The 14758-nt window shown below is 38.8% G+C and overlaps 1 protein-coding gene across 1 annotated transcript; it reads left to right on the top strand.

Moving 5' to 3' along the window:
* Positions 1–3923: 3923 nt before the first annotated feature.
* On the top strand, positions 3924–4792 carry LOC137242751 (uncharacterized). Its single transcript, XM_067770002.1, has one exon. It carries the CDS (start codon positions 4063–4065, stop codon positions 4618–4620), a length of 558 nt encoding a protein of 185 aa, XP_067626103.1. The 5' UTR covers positions 3924–4062; the 3' UTR covers positions 4621–4792.
* The last annotated feature ends 9966 nt before the right edge of the window (positions 4793–14758 follow it).

Here is a 14758-nt window from a genome sequence, read left to right as displayed (position 1 = left end):
AGCTATCAAATTACTATTGTTTAAGCTAAATTGAGTGTTATGAACACCACTCAATTTAAATCGAAATTGCCTCAATTTATTTTTCTGTTTGAACATAGTATAAGAAAGCATAATCGCTTTTTCTTTACTGCCCTAACTCGACCAACGGCTTGGAGCGTTTGCATAATAAAAATTGGTTCAATTTGTAGTTATCTGAAGATTTTTAAAACCCATCGTACAATCAATGGGCGCAAGAAATACCACAACAATTCAATCCAAATCAAAGTTTAAATCCCCATTTTTAATTTTTAGATTATCTATTAACTAAAAAGTAAAAAAAGAAGCAAAAAAAAATAAGCAGAAAAAAAAGCAAAAAAAAATAATAAAAAATTTGTATTTTTTGAATCTCCCTGTGTTTATTTTGCCAAGATTTTCATTCGTACTGTTAGCAGATATACAAACCGAAAGGTGCTTGGCTCGGCTATGCAAGGAAATAGTCGGTACAGCAGTGCACAGCGGTATAGCCATAGGGTGTTGCAATGGCTGCATTTGAAAATGTTGGTAAGACAGTGTACCAAAGTAAAATTTTAGTAGAGGAAAGTCGTAGTGAATGCCCAGATAAAAAGTAGTGTAATATTATTTTTTTTTCGGTAGATAAAAAATAAACGTCAAATAAAAAAGTTTAAGATTTAGGGTCAGATTATCTACGAAGCCGTGACTCCTTGCGTTACAGTCACTGACGTTTACATTCACCGTTATATACCACCCAAAATTGCACAAAGGCAATCGGATTGCTGTTACTCACTGAGGTGACTGAATGCTCTTATATCATACGAATTCTGGTTCACAAGAAAAAATATGACTTCTTGCATTATACATAATCTGTCCCTTAAATGCTAAATCTCTTCAAGTTTCTTTTCTGCACGAAATAGATCCGAATAAAAAAAATTGTATATTTAATGGGGAAGAAAAGATACATAAGCCACATACTTAAATGTCGCCTGATCGAAGAACACGAAAGAAAACCAACAACATCATGATCGAACGTCAGGCATAATTCCACTGTCCTAGATGTGCGCACTCAACGAAATTCAAATATGGGCTCGAAACGCTACTGTGCGACAACTAAGGTACGTACAATCCTTTGTACAGGGAGGAAAGTGCCGTGGCAAAATTTGTCACGAAGTGAACAGCTGATGATTACTCCACTCGGCTCACTGAGAGCAATCTTCGACCTGACGGTTTAGCCGAGCAGTGTTAGCATATCTCTCTCTCATAACGTACCGCCGCTGCTGACACCATAGGTTTCCAACGAGTACGCGAAAAAAATCCTTGGATGAGGAATGTCGCACTGCCTCGGTAGCGGGCCATATATTGGTGAGATAATATGTTGCAAGATCGAAGAGAGTCGCCTTTTAAGAAGAAAAAAGGGTGAACGATGTGACTGAGAGGAGCTTTCGATGTTGACTGATAAGAATAACGCTCGAAAATTCCCTCAAAAAACCTGACGAATGTCGGAAAGTTTCAAGACCGAGGAAGGCGAGGTAGATTCCTGCAGGAGTGATAATAGCGACCTGGTACTTGACGTTCAGAGAGTGATTAAATTGTGAAGGGTGCGCTTCTCTTAGTTACCAGCTAGAGAAAGATAAGGCGAACTCGCTACCCTAATCGAGAATTTGTAATATCCGATAATTAAGCATAACAAGGCGCCGTGTAACGAAGGACTTCCCGCCGACCTGAACACGGAGGCGAAGAGTGGGTAAAGAGTATGTAACAACTCTTACGCAAAATATGATCGACCTTGCTGATGCCTTCAGAAAAGAAGTTAAGTATGTTCTGGCTTATTCACAATAAAGGTATTACTGCAAACCGCTTGCTTAATAACGCGTATAAGGATCTATCTAATATAATGTGCGAAATATTGAAGCACAAGGTTAACGCATTTATTAGACCTTATCAGTGCGGCTTCATATCTGTTTAATAGACTATCGACCAAATCTTCACGAGACACCAGATCCTGTGGAAGACTCACGTAAAAGTATCGACACTCAACATCTTTTTGTCGGCTTAAAAGACACACTTTTCAGTGCGAGAAGTAGCTAGTAATTCGCCATGTCTGAATTTAACTTTCCAATTAAGTAAATAAGGCATTGCCAAAAGAAGGGCGTATTCGCTTTTTGGAATCTGTGTCACTATTGACAGATATAAATTGGAGAATTTACAGGATTCCGCCTATCTGGGAACCAGTATTAACAGCGAAAGTTATGTTAGCTTAAAAATCTATTTTTCCAACAATTGCTACGTTGGACGAGCAAAACTCACACTATACCAGTCGCCACTCATACCTTTTCCAATGTATGGCTCATGAACGGTGTCGAGAGATGATGAGATGGCTCTTGGAGTGCTGAAGAGAAAATTTCCCCGGAAGATTAATGATACTGTCTGCAATATTTACGGCGAGTATCGAAGGAGGAAATGATGAGCTGGTTAAACTTTACGCATTTGTGAAGAAAGTGCAAAGAACAAAGGCACAGAGGCTTCGTCAGCTGGGTCATGTTATGCGAATGGACAAAGACGCTCCGAACAAAAAAGTATTTCAGTCGACACCGCCTTTTAAAGCAGAGGAAATGGAGAGAGACAGGTCGAGCCCACAGCGGGTTAGGGGGCTTAGAATATACCCGCATGCCTGTCGAAAGAGGCGACTAAAATACCAAATTCATTTAAGGGGTTGTGTAGCGCAACCCTTTTAAGGTGTTGCCAGCGCTAAATATAGCTTCCTTAACTCAATTGTTAACCTGACCTGTGGTCAATCCTCTTACTTTAACAGCCGGCGAATCCTGTTACTTTAACAGCCGAGGCTCTGGAGAGACCAATTACCTCGTGGATCTAGTGGATGGGAGGGCCGTATGACCTTGAAGGTTTCATGTGGTACTAAATCGTTCCCGAAATGGTCGGGCTGGGCTGGTGCCTTAATGGTGCTTTTTATCGGAATGTGCCAGATCTGCATCCGGCAAAGGACCATCAACATCTATAATATATTCCAAGGCCTTCTGAGAGTGTCCTTATCGCTACAACAACAACAACAGAGACAGGTTAAAGAAAACAAAAGGCAATTGGCGTCAGTTATCGCGTTACTTTAACAGCCGAGGCTCTGGCGACACCAATTACCTCGTGGATCTAGTGGATGGAAGGGCCGTATGACCTTGAAGGTTTCATGTGGTACTAAATCGTTCCCGAAATGGTCGGGCTGGGCTGGTGCCTTAATGGTGCTTTTTATCGGAATGTGCCAGATCTGCATCCGGCAAAGGACCATCAACATCTATAATATATTCCAAGGCCTTCTGAGAGTGTCCTTACCGCTACAACAACAACAACAGAGACAGGTTAAAGAAAACAAAAGCCAATTGACGTCAGTTATCGCGAAACAGGAATAGCTAGCGTGATTTGTTAGTCGGTTCAGCGCTTAACAATAATGGTGATTATGATTACGTTTTCAAGCTCGCGGCCCAGCACTCAAAATCTTGCAAACTAACAATTGTTTAATTCATGTTTTGGTATTTATTTGGTAATACTTTAGCTCACAACTGCTGACACGTTTCCAAATATATCAGAAAGCCACAACACACGTTTTCAAAACAAAAAAAAAGATAAATAATCCGTAGCATTTTTGCGCAGAACACCTCTCCCGATATTTTTGGACATGCAGTTGTGAGCTAAAGTAAAGAATTAAGGATGTTTTCGTTGTGGTTATTTTTCTGAACAAAGGACTGGGTTCGGAAGATCGGCTACTTCAATTTTCATAACCCTAAAATCCGATTGTATAGCGCAATCCTTTTCAAAAAAATTTTTTTTTTTAAATAAAAGTTAACTTTAAAAAACGAGATTCGTCCCCTTCTCACCAATCCTAATTTTAATCGTGATCACACAGTTTTCAAATTCAAAAATACTTCATAATTTTTATTTATTTTTGGTATCGTTTGCCAAATGTAAAAACTTGAAAATTGTATATAACGTAAGAAAATTTAAATAATAGCAATAATAAATAATAACTAAAAATAGGAAGAATAATAAAAACGAGTTAAGATGTTCCGCCAAACCTCAAGATTAGCCAATTTCTCAAAGAGCCTCATCAAAAATCTGCCAATAAATCCAAAGCAAGTCAAACGCTTTGTAGCCGACAAGTGTTGTTCATCGAATGGCGCACAAGCTGCAAAGGAAACGCAATTCAAAAGTGATGCATTCAAACCGCCTAATTTTCTGCCCATCACTGTATATCGTCCAGTTAATACTGATGAAAAGCTTGGACCCGGAGCGCACAAATGCAAGGAATACAAGAATGCTGAATATTTCGCATACAATCGTTTCTCCTTTTATGAGCTTCAGACGGCCACCTTAGAACTGGCAAAATCTTCAGAAGGAGGTGTTTTATATGAAGAGGAAAGTGAGGATGAGAGTGCGTATGAGGATATTTCTGATTACGATGGTAACGAAGAAAACTTGAAAGGTGATAAGCTCGATGAGAAGGACGGAAAGGAGTGTAAGGAAGGTAAAGACGTTGGAGGTCAGCAGAAGGTTGTGAATAAATCTTGTGAAGGAGAATCAATGGCGGAAAAAGGAAAGACCGATAAATGTGAGAAATGATGTAGAGGTTGAGGGAGTGCAAGACGGCGCAAGAAAAATATTGTTGAATAAAAACTAGTTTTATATATTGCAAATATATATTTTTATGTTGTTAAATTTTACACTATGTTAAATTCGTACGCGTGTATATAAATAATGTATATGTGCTACGCTAGTCTTTTTTTTACAAAAACATTTCAATCTTTTATTTATTTAGTTAAACTAACCATATTTCTTCTCAAAGTAGGTACGATCCAAATCCCAAACAAAAATTACTGCACAAATTGGTAAAGGTTTGAATAAGTAGTGCTTTGTTCACACTCTTAGCGATTTAGATCGCTGGCCTTGATATATTTTTAGAATTAGCGTAAGATATGTATATCTGGGTATTTGTGGTATCTGCTGAGTTAAACTATATATCGGTTGGGGGTTTGGAGACAACTTATACCGCCAAATTTTTAAAAACATTTTATACCAGAACCAGTTTGAAGAATGGCCTAGTTCAGGGTTTTAATAAGAATCGCAGTATCTCCCAAATTCTCCCAAAATATCCTATCTTAACAAAAATTTAATAAATTATGGAAATTTTTTAGTTATCGTCGTCAGAAAAGAGCATTTCCGAACCTGCAGACGTAAATCACTTCGTGGCAATTCCCACAGTGTTACCGGGGATATTTCGAGTTTATTTCGTGAAGGAGTGATATAAACATAAATAAATGTTTAGCGAAATCTACCTCGAAATCTACTGCGAATTTAATTTTACCTATTAAGCTTTTCATGGCAGAAATACACCAGGAGTGTTGCCCATCAAACAGTCCGTTTAAAGTTAGCTGGAGGATTTCGTCGGCAGAATCATATCACCATGATGTGCTGTTGCTTTCGGGTGTCGTCAGGTACTATCTTCGTGTAGCGATAAAGACACTCCCCCAAAGGGTTTTAGGGAGACTTATCGATTTTTGAAGTTGCTTTGCCGGATATAGATCTGGTCCTATGATAGAGAGCACAAAACGCACACACGCGCGGAGCTCTCTCCACCACACAAAACCAGGGAGAAAGTAAGTTGAATTTGATATAAGATTGCCAACGACTTCACAACCCGGCCCTCACTGATTTTTTGTGACCAAAAGCATGAGCATAATAAAAATATCAGTAGAACACTTCGCATCGCCCATGAGGAAGAAATTTGATACCTGCGACTAAGGAAAATCATATACTACGATAGAGAAGGTTACATTGAAACCGAAAGAGATAACACTGTTTATCGGGCTACGTTGGTTGTGAAGAGAAACGAGACATATTTTTAGAGCAAAAAAAAAAAAATAAGGCAGGAAGCCGTAAATGTTACGAGTTGGAGCTTTTAGTCAGCAGGAATAGTGGGCCCAAGTTTTACCAAAATATTCGCCAATGGGACGATCAGAACAGAAGAGGTGGGAAAAATCCAAAAAAACATCTGATTTCTGATGTACACGAACCATATCATCGTGGATGCGCATAAGACGCGACATGTGAAATCTACATGCTTTGTATATGGAATCAGGTGCACGAACACGGCAAAATACGTAAGCTTAAAATCTCTAGGCGTACCTACATAAGTTTATAAGTTATACACACGATGAGTCTGAGTCAAGAGTCAGTGTCGATTTGTTAGTGAGAATGCTTTAATCAACACCAAAATTCGTGCAACTTATCTATAAACAAATCTTGTTTGTCTAGAGTACGCTATAATTGATCACCAATACTCAATTGTGGGTATAGCAGTGATTATTCAGTCTGGGTATAAAGTATTTTCGCAGAGGTTGAAAGAGGCCCTGTTCGACCGTACCCGTATACGAAAATAAATCAGCGGTGCGAGAGTGCCCGTAGGGCAACAAAGAAGACATGCCCGACATTCCCTTGAACGTTCAAATACAATTTTCTTGAAAGTAGTAGTCTCTTTGTAGGACAAGCTCTAACTGAAGGGCTTAGTTCACCCCATATATAGTGATAAAAAATTGTGCCATGCTCCTTTGTGACTAATTCCTGGTTCTTTCTGTACTCCTTGCAGTTTTTTCAAGGTGCAAAGGGTACGCAGGTGGCTCGCGAGTGAGACGCACCGTTCGTGGATCCCAATAGAAAGAAAAAGTAAAAAATGTTTAATAATTTGGGAAAAATTTAACCTTGCAAATCTCCTCGAAGCCATTTCTCCCGGTAATGGGATTGGAACCCGAACGGGCAAATTATTAAATAAATTATAACTAAACAAAAAAACAAGTAAGGAAGGTTAAGTTCGGGTGTAACCGAACATTACATACTCAGTTGAGAGCTATGGTGACAACATAAGGGAAAATAACCATGTAGGAAAATGAACCGAGGGAAAACCTGGAATATGTTTGTATGACATGTGTATCAAATGAAAGGCATTTAAGAGTATTTTATGAGGGAGTGGGCCATAGTTCTATAGGTGGACGCCATTTAGGGATATAGCCATAAAGGTGGATCCGGGTTGACTCTAGAATGCGTTTGTACGATATGGGTATCAAATGAAAGGTGTTAATGAGTATTTTAAAAGGGAGTAATCCTTAGTTCCATAGGTGGACGCCGTTTCGAGATATCGCCATAAAGGTGGACCAGGGGTGACCCTAGAATGTGTTTGTACGATATGGGTATCAAATGAAAGGTGTTAATGAGTATTTTAAAAAGGAGTAATCCTTAGTTCCATAGGTGGACGCCGTTTCGAGATATCGCCACAAAGGTGGACCAGGGGTGACTCTAGAATGTGTTTGTACGATATGGGTATCAAATGAAAGGTGTTAATGAGTATTTTAAAAAGGAGTAATCCTTAGTTCCATAGGTGGACGCCGTTTCGAGATATCGCCATAAAGGTGGACCAGGGGTGACCCTAGAATGTGTTTGTACGATATGGGTATCAAATGAAAGGTGTTAATGAGTATTTTAAAAAGGAGTAATCCTTAGTTCCATAGGTGGACGCCGTTTCGAGATATCGCCACAAAGGTGGACCAGGGGTGACTCTAGAATGTGTTTGTACGATATGGGTATCAAATGAAAGGCATTTAAGAGTATTTTATGAGGGAGTGGGCCATAGTTCTATAGGTGGACGCCATTTAGGGATATAGCCTTAAAGGTGGATCCGGGTTGACTCTAGAATGCGTTTGTACGATATGGGTATCAAATGAAAGGTGTTAATGAGTATTTTAAAAGGGAGTAATCCCTAGTTCCATAGGTGGACGCCGTTTCGAGATATCGCCATAAAGGTGGACCAGGGGTGACCCTAGAATGTGTTTGTACGATATGGGTATCAAATGAAAGGTGTTAATGAGTATTTTAAAAAGGAGTAATCCTTAGTTCCATAGGTGGACGCCGTTTCGAGATATCGCCACAAAGGTGGACCAGGGGTGACTCTAGAATGTGTTTGTACGATATGGGTATCAAATGAAAGGTGTTAATGAGTATTTTAAAAAGGAGTAATCCTTAGCTCCATAGGTGGACGCCGTTTCGAGATATCGCCACAAAGGTGGACCAGGGGTGACTCTAGAATGTGTTTGTACGATATGGGTATCAAATGAAAGGTGTTAATGAGTATTTTAAAAAGGAGTAATCCTTAGTTCCATAGGTGGACGCCGTTTCGAGATATCGCCACAAAGGTGGACCAGGGGTGACTCTAGAATGTGTTTGTACGATATGGGTATCAAATGAAAGGTGTTAATGAGTATTTTAAAAAGGAGTAATCCTTAGTTCCATAGGTGGACGCCGTTTCGAGATATCGCCACAAAGGTGGACCAGGGGTGACTCTAGAATGTGTTTGTACGATATGGGTATCAAATGAAAGGTGTTAATGAGTATTTTAAAAAGGAGTAATCCTTAGTTCCATAGGTGGACGCCGTTTCGAGATATCGCCATAAAGGTGGACCAGGGGTGACTCTAGAATGTGTTTGTACGATATGGGTATCAAATGAAAGGTGTTAATGAGTATTTTAAAAAGGAGTAATCCTTAGTTCCATAGGTGGACGCCGTTTCGAGATATCGCAACAAAGGTGGAGCAGGGGTGACTCTAGAATGTGTTTGTACGATATGGGTATCAAATTATAGGTATTATTGAGGGTTTTAAAAGGGAGTGGTGGTTGTTGTATAGGTGGTCGCCTTTTCGAGATATCGCCATAAAGGTGGACCAGGGGTGACTCTAGAATGCGTTTGTACGATATGGGTATCAAATGAAAGGTGTTAATGAGTATTTTAAAAGGGAGTAATCCTTAGTTCCATAGGTGGACGCCGTTTCGAGATATCGCCATAAAGGTGGACCAGGGGTGACTCTAGAATGTGTTTGTACGATATGGGTATCAAATGAAAGGTGTTAATGAGTATTTTAAAAGGGAGTAATCCTTAGTTCCATAGGTGGACGCCGTTTCGAGATATCGCCATAAAGGTGGACCAGGGGTGACCGGAGAATTTGTTTGTACAATATGGGTATCAAAAGAAAGGTGTTAATGAGTATTTTAAAAGGGAGAAATCCTTAGTTCCATAGGTGAACGCCGTTTCGAGATATCGCCATAAAGGTGGACCAAAGGTCCAATGAGTATTAAGGTGTTAATGAGTATTTTAAAAGGGAGTGGGCCTTAGTTCTATAGATGTACGCCTTTTCGAGGTATCGCAATAAAGGTGGACCAGGGGTGACTCTAGACTTTGTTTGTACGATATGGATATCAAATGAAAGGTGTTAATGAGTATTTTTAAAAGGGAGTGGGCCTTCGTTCTATAGGTGTTCGCCTTTTCGAGATATCGCCATAAATGTGGACCAGGGATGACTTTAGAATATGTTTGTACGATATGGGTATGAAATGAAAGGTGTTAATGAGTAATTTAAAAGGGCGTGGGACTTAGTTCTATAGGTGGACGCCTTTTCGAGATATCGCCATAAAAGTGGACCAGGGGTGACTCTAGAATAAGTTTGTACGATATGGAATAAGAAAAGATTCCATCCAAGCCGTCGGGAAAATGCCATTTTTTAAAGAGGTGTTAAACAGATCAATAAGGGGCTGTTAAATGTATTCTGCAAATTTTTTAAGAAAACATGTTGGGATCAAATCGCAACCGTATTTGAAGGATTCTTTTAGGGTCTTTAGATGTAATAGAACATCTTCAGGCAGCAACTGTGGAGCATATATTGAGTTACTAGAATGGAGCTCATATGGATAAGTTGTAGGTGATGAATCAACCACAGCAGAGTAATTAGAGTGAAAGAATTGAGCGAAAGTTTGCAATCTCTTGATTTTCGCTGGATATGCTATTTCTAAACTTCATGGCAGAAGGAAACCCGTTAGTTCTGCGTTTAGAAATTACGAAACCATTAAAAGGTTTCGGGTTGTAAATAATGTTTCTTTTATATGAGTTAATCGGGGATTGGCCGTATTGCTTTAAATGTATGAAAACATTTATTTCGAACAATTTTTAATTTTATAATTTATTTAATAATTTGGGAAAAAATTTAAACAACGTGACATCAGGACGGACAAGGCGACAGCTGTTTCGATTATACCTTATAAATCTCTTCAAAGCCTTTTCTCCCGGGAGTGGGAGTCGAACCCGCACTCTTAAGATAGTTGAAATGGTTATAAATGCATTCAATTACTTTGAAGATATTTACAAGGTATAATCGATACAGCTGTCGCCTTGTCCGTCCTGATGTCACGTTGTTTAAATTTTTCCCAAATTATTAAATAAATGTTTCTTTTAATTTTACATATATAAGCTTTATAACACTTTTTATTAAGTTCAAAATACTTATGACGGAAAATAGCGTAATAAACTTAATCAAAATTTGAACCGGTTCTCTTATATAATTTGAATAAATATGATTTCTTATTTTTTAAAGCGTTTAGCTCTTTAGTAAACCAGGCTTGCACTGGTTTAGTGTACGTGCATGTGCGTTTGGGCGCATGCTTTTCAAATAGAGTATGAATGGTTTTATTAAAATGTAAAACGTTTTGCTCCACATCCTCTTTATATCGAGGCAACGTTATCTCAGAAAGCTCTTTATTTAAAATGTTAAAACTAGTTTTGGAAAAATCAAAGCACTTGGTAGAGACACGCGTTTTTTTAGTGCAGCCGACTTCGTTGCTGATGATTTCGTAAGTTATCTCAAGAGAAGTATGGCAAACGTCTTCTGGAAAAATATGAGGTTCACACCGATTTATAGAGAATTTAGATATGTCGTCAACAAATGCTAAGTCTAAGAATTTTCCATACCTATTCGGAAAGAAGTTGATCTGATTAAGGCAAAGATCAGTAATTCCATCCAAAAAGTCACAAAGTCACGCATCTTGGATGATACTGGGACAATATTGTGATCAACGGTATTCCAAGATAAATGTGGAAGGTTAAAGTCGCCTAATACAATCATTGAGTCCGTGGGCTTTATCATCGAATTGACTATTTGTAATAGTGAAATATGGACGCTGAAAGATCAGAAGACGGTGGAATATAGCAAACGGCTAAGTAAATATGACTTCGGCCTAGTAAGATTCGGATGCATTTAAACTCGATGGAATCCACTTAGGGTAAGTTAACATCGTTAGATGGAAGTGAACAATGTACACCTAGCAAGACACAAGCTTCCGGTCCTATTTAAGCGGTAATTTCTATAGGTCTGGTACTCACCGCAAAAAATTTCGGAATTTAAAACATAGAGTTTCAGTCAAGGAAGTTTCTCAAGGAAGTTTTGGTTAGTTTTCTTTAACTGCATCCAATATAATTATGCGATGAAATGACTTTGCATAATTGCAATTTTTGCAAAGATAATTAATTAATTAATTTAATGCAATCATTAAAAAAACACAAATAAGCCAGAAAAACGTATAGAAGGAATTTTTATAAATACATACATCTGACAAAAAAAAAAAAAAAACTAGCGACTACCTTGAGAAAACATCGAGTAATATGCCAAAGTATCGAGTGACGCCTCTTAACAAACAATTAAAAATATAGTAAAATCGAGTAAAATTTCGAAGACTACAGGGAAATCAAATGACATTGCGAGCAAAACGTAAGTTTTTGAATTCGTTTAGCGTTACTTTGTTGTTTCAGTTGCGTTGTTTGTGGATTGAGAACAATTCCATGGAGACGTGTTTAAAGCTGTTGACGCAGCGTAAGTCCCAAATGCTGCGAAAGTCGAATGTGTATGGGCCTTTAGACATCGTTGAGGTGATTCAATTACTGAAGCAATCACGAAGTTTAATTTATAAGTATGAAGAAATACGCATCTTCACTTTATCTAATATATAAAATTTTTCTGTCACGGTTTTAGAGGGTGAACTCCTCCGAAACGGCTGAACCGATTCTCATGAAATTTTGTGATCATATTGGGTAGGTCTGAGAATCGGCCAACGTCTACCTTTTTTTGCTACGTGTCGAGGGTCTTGAGATCAAAACGTGGACCCGGGTACCCCTAGAATGTGTTTATACAATATGGATGTCAAATGAAAGCTGTTGATGAGAGCTATTGTACACGATAATTTTCACACCTCTGGGTGACTAGGGTCTCGAGATATAGGCCAAAACGTGGACCCGGATACCCCTAGAATGTGTTCGTACAATATGGATGTCAAATGAAAGTTGTTGATGAGTGCTATAGTACAGGATAATTTTCATACAACTGGGAGGCTAGGCTCTCGAGATATAGCCCAAAACGTGGACCCGGGTACCCCTAGAATGTGTTTATACAATATGGATATCAAATGAAAACTGTTGATGAGTGCTATATTACAGGATAATTTTCATATAACTGGGAGGCTAGGGTCTCGAGATATATCCCAAAACGTGCACCCGGGTACACCTAGAATGTGTTCATACAATATGGATATCAAATGAAAGCTGTTGATGAGTGCTATAGTACAGGATAATTTTCATACAACTGGGAGGATAGGGTCTCGAGATATAGCCCAAAACGTGGACCCGGATACACCAAGAATGTGTTTATACAATATGGATATCAAATGAAAACTGTTGATGAGTGCTATATTACAGGATAATTTTCATATAACTGGGAGGCTAGGGTCTCGAGATATATCCCAAAACGTGGACCCGGGTACACCTAGAATGTGTTTATAAAATATGGATATCAAATGAAAACTGTTGATGAGTGCTATAGTACAGGATAATTTTCATACAACTGGGAGGCTAGGCTCTCGAGATATAGCCCAAAACGTGGACCCGGGTACCCCTAGAATGTGCTTATACAATATGGATATCAAATGAAAGCTGTTGATGAGTGCTATAGTACAGGATAATTTTCATACAACTGGGAGGCTAGGCTCTCGAGATATAGCCCAAAACGTGGACCCGGGTACCCCTAGAATGTGTGTATACAATATGGATATCAAATGAAAACTGTTGATGAGTGCTATATTACAGGATAATTTTCATATAACTGGGAGGCTAGGGTCTCGAGATATATCCCAAAACGTGGACCCGGGTACACCTAGAATGTGTTTATACAATATGGATATCAAATGAAAGCTGTTGATGAGTGCTATAGTACAGGATAATTTTCATACAACTGGGAGGCTAGGCTCTCGAGATATAGCCCAAAACGTGGACCCGGGTACCCCTAGAATGTGTTTATACAATATGGATATCAAATGAAAGCTGTTGATGAGTGCTATAGTACAGGATAATTTTCATACAACTGGGAGATAGGGTCTCGACATATAGTCCAAAACGGGGACCCGGGTACCCCTGGAATATATTTATACAATATGGATATCAAATGAAAGCTGTTCATGAGTGTTATAGTACAGGATAATTTGCATACAACTGGGATGCTAGGGTCTCGAGATATAGCCCAAAACGTGGACCCGGGTACCCCTAGAATGTGTTTATACAATATGGATGTCAAATGAAAGGTGTTGATGAGTGCTATAGTACAGGATAATTTCCATACAACTGGGAGGCTAGAGTCTCGAGATATAGCCGAAAACGTGGACCCGGGTACCCCTAGATTATGTTTATACAATATGGATATCAAATGAAAGCTGTTGATGAGTGCTATAGGACAGGATAATTTTCATACAACTGGGAGGCTGGGGTCTCGAGATATAGCCGAAAACGTGGACCCGGGTACCCCTAGATTATGTTTATACAATATGGATATCAAATGAAAGCTGTTTATGAGTGCTATAGTACAGGATAATTTTCATAAAACTGTGAGGCTAAGGTCTCGAAATATAGCCCAAAACGTGGACCCGTATACACGTAGAATGTGTTTTTACATTATGGGTATCAAATTGAAGCTGTTGATGTATGCTTTAGTACAGAGTAAGTTTTAAACCGCTGGGTGACTACGGCCTCGAGATATAGGCCAAAAACGTGGACCCGGATACCCCTAAAATGTGTGTGTATTATGGACATCAAATGAAAGCTGTTGCTGAGAGCTCTAAAGTTCATTGTGATATTTGATTTAGTCGCATCAGCCTGGCAAAACTGATAAATATGCATGCGAAACCGAAATAAAGACAAGAATTAATAATACCCACATACCTATTTACATACGTCCTATTCGATTTGCTGAAATTTCGTATATAAATTTTCCTATATTAGTATTTACGATGCTTTTTTCCGGGAAGTATACCAGAGACGGACTGGGCCTGGGTTTAGGATTAGGACTGGGACTGAGACTGAGACTCGGAGTGGGACTGGGTCTGAGACTCGGAATGGGACTGGAACAAAATACATACCGCCCTCTGGGAGAGGCAATAAGGGATGAAGAAGAAGGAGAAAAACTTGAGAGAAGAGAAAAGAGATAAGGAGACTGAGAAAGGATAGAAAGAGACGAAGATGGAGATGAAGCGAAAAAGACGGAGGGAGGAGTAAATAAAAAGATTAGGAAAAAGTGTAGAGGGAAGGGCAGAGTTAGACGGAAAAAGCTTATTAAAATGTATGCAGATAGGCCAAATTAAGGGCAGAACAACGTCTGCCGAGTCTGCTAGTGACACATATATTTTGCATGCGTACATGACGATAACGTGAATAGAACAGTGAAGCCAATAAGTGATTCAAATAGTTTCAACTAATAAAAGACGGTAATTGCTTTTTGTTGATGCAAACTTATTAAATAAAGTAATTTATTGATTCGTTTTTGTTTTTTTTGGTTTTTTTTTATGCCATGTAA

Source organism: Eurosta solidaginis, chromosome 2, assembly GCF_040869045.1.
Source record: "Eurosta solidaginis isolate ZX-2024a chromosome 2, ASM4086904v1, whole genome shotgun sequence".
NCBI classification, from domain to species: domain Eukaryota; kingdom Metazoa; phylum Arthropoda; class Insecta; order Diptera; family Tephritidae; genus Eurosta; species Eurosta solidaginis.
This window is presented reverse-complemented; position numbering and strand designations above follow the sequence as displayed.

Coding starts and splice junctions, on each gene's coding strand:
- LOC137242751 (XM_067770002.1), top strand. CDS start 4,063: ATGTTCCGCCAAACCTCAAGATTAGCCAATTTCTCAAAGAGCCTCATC.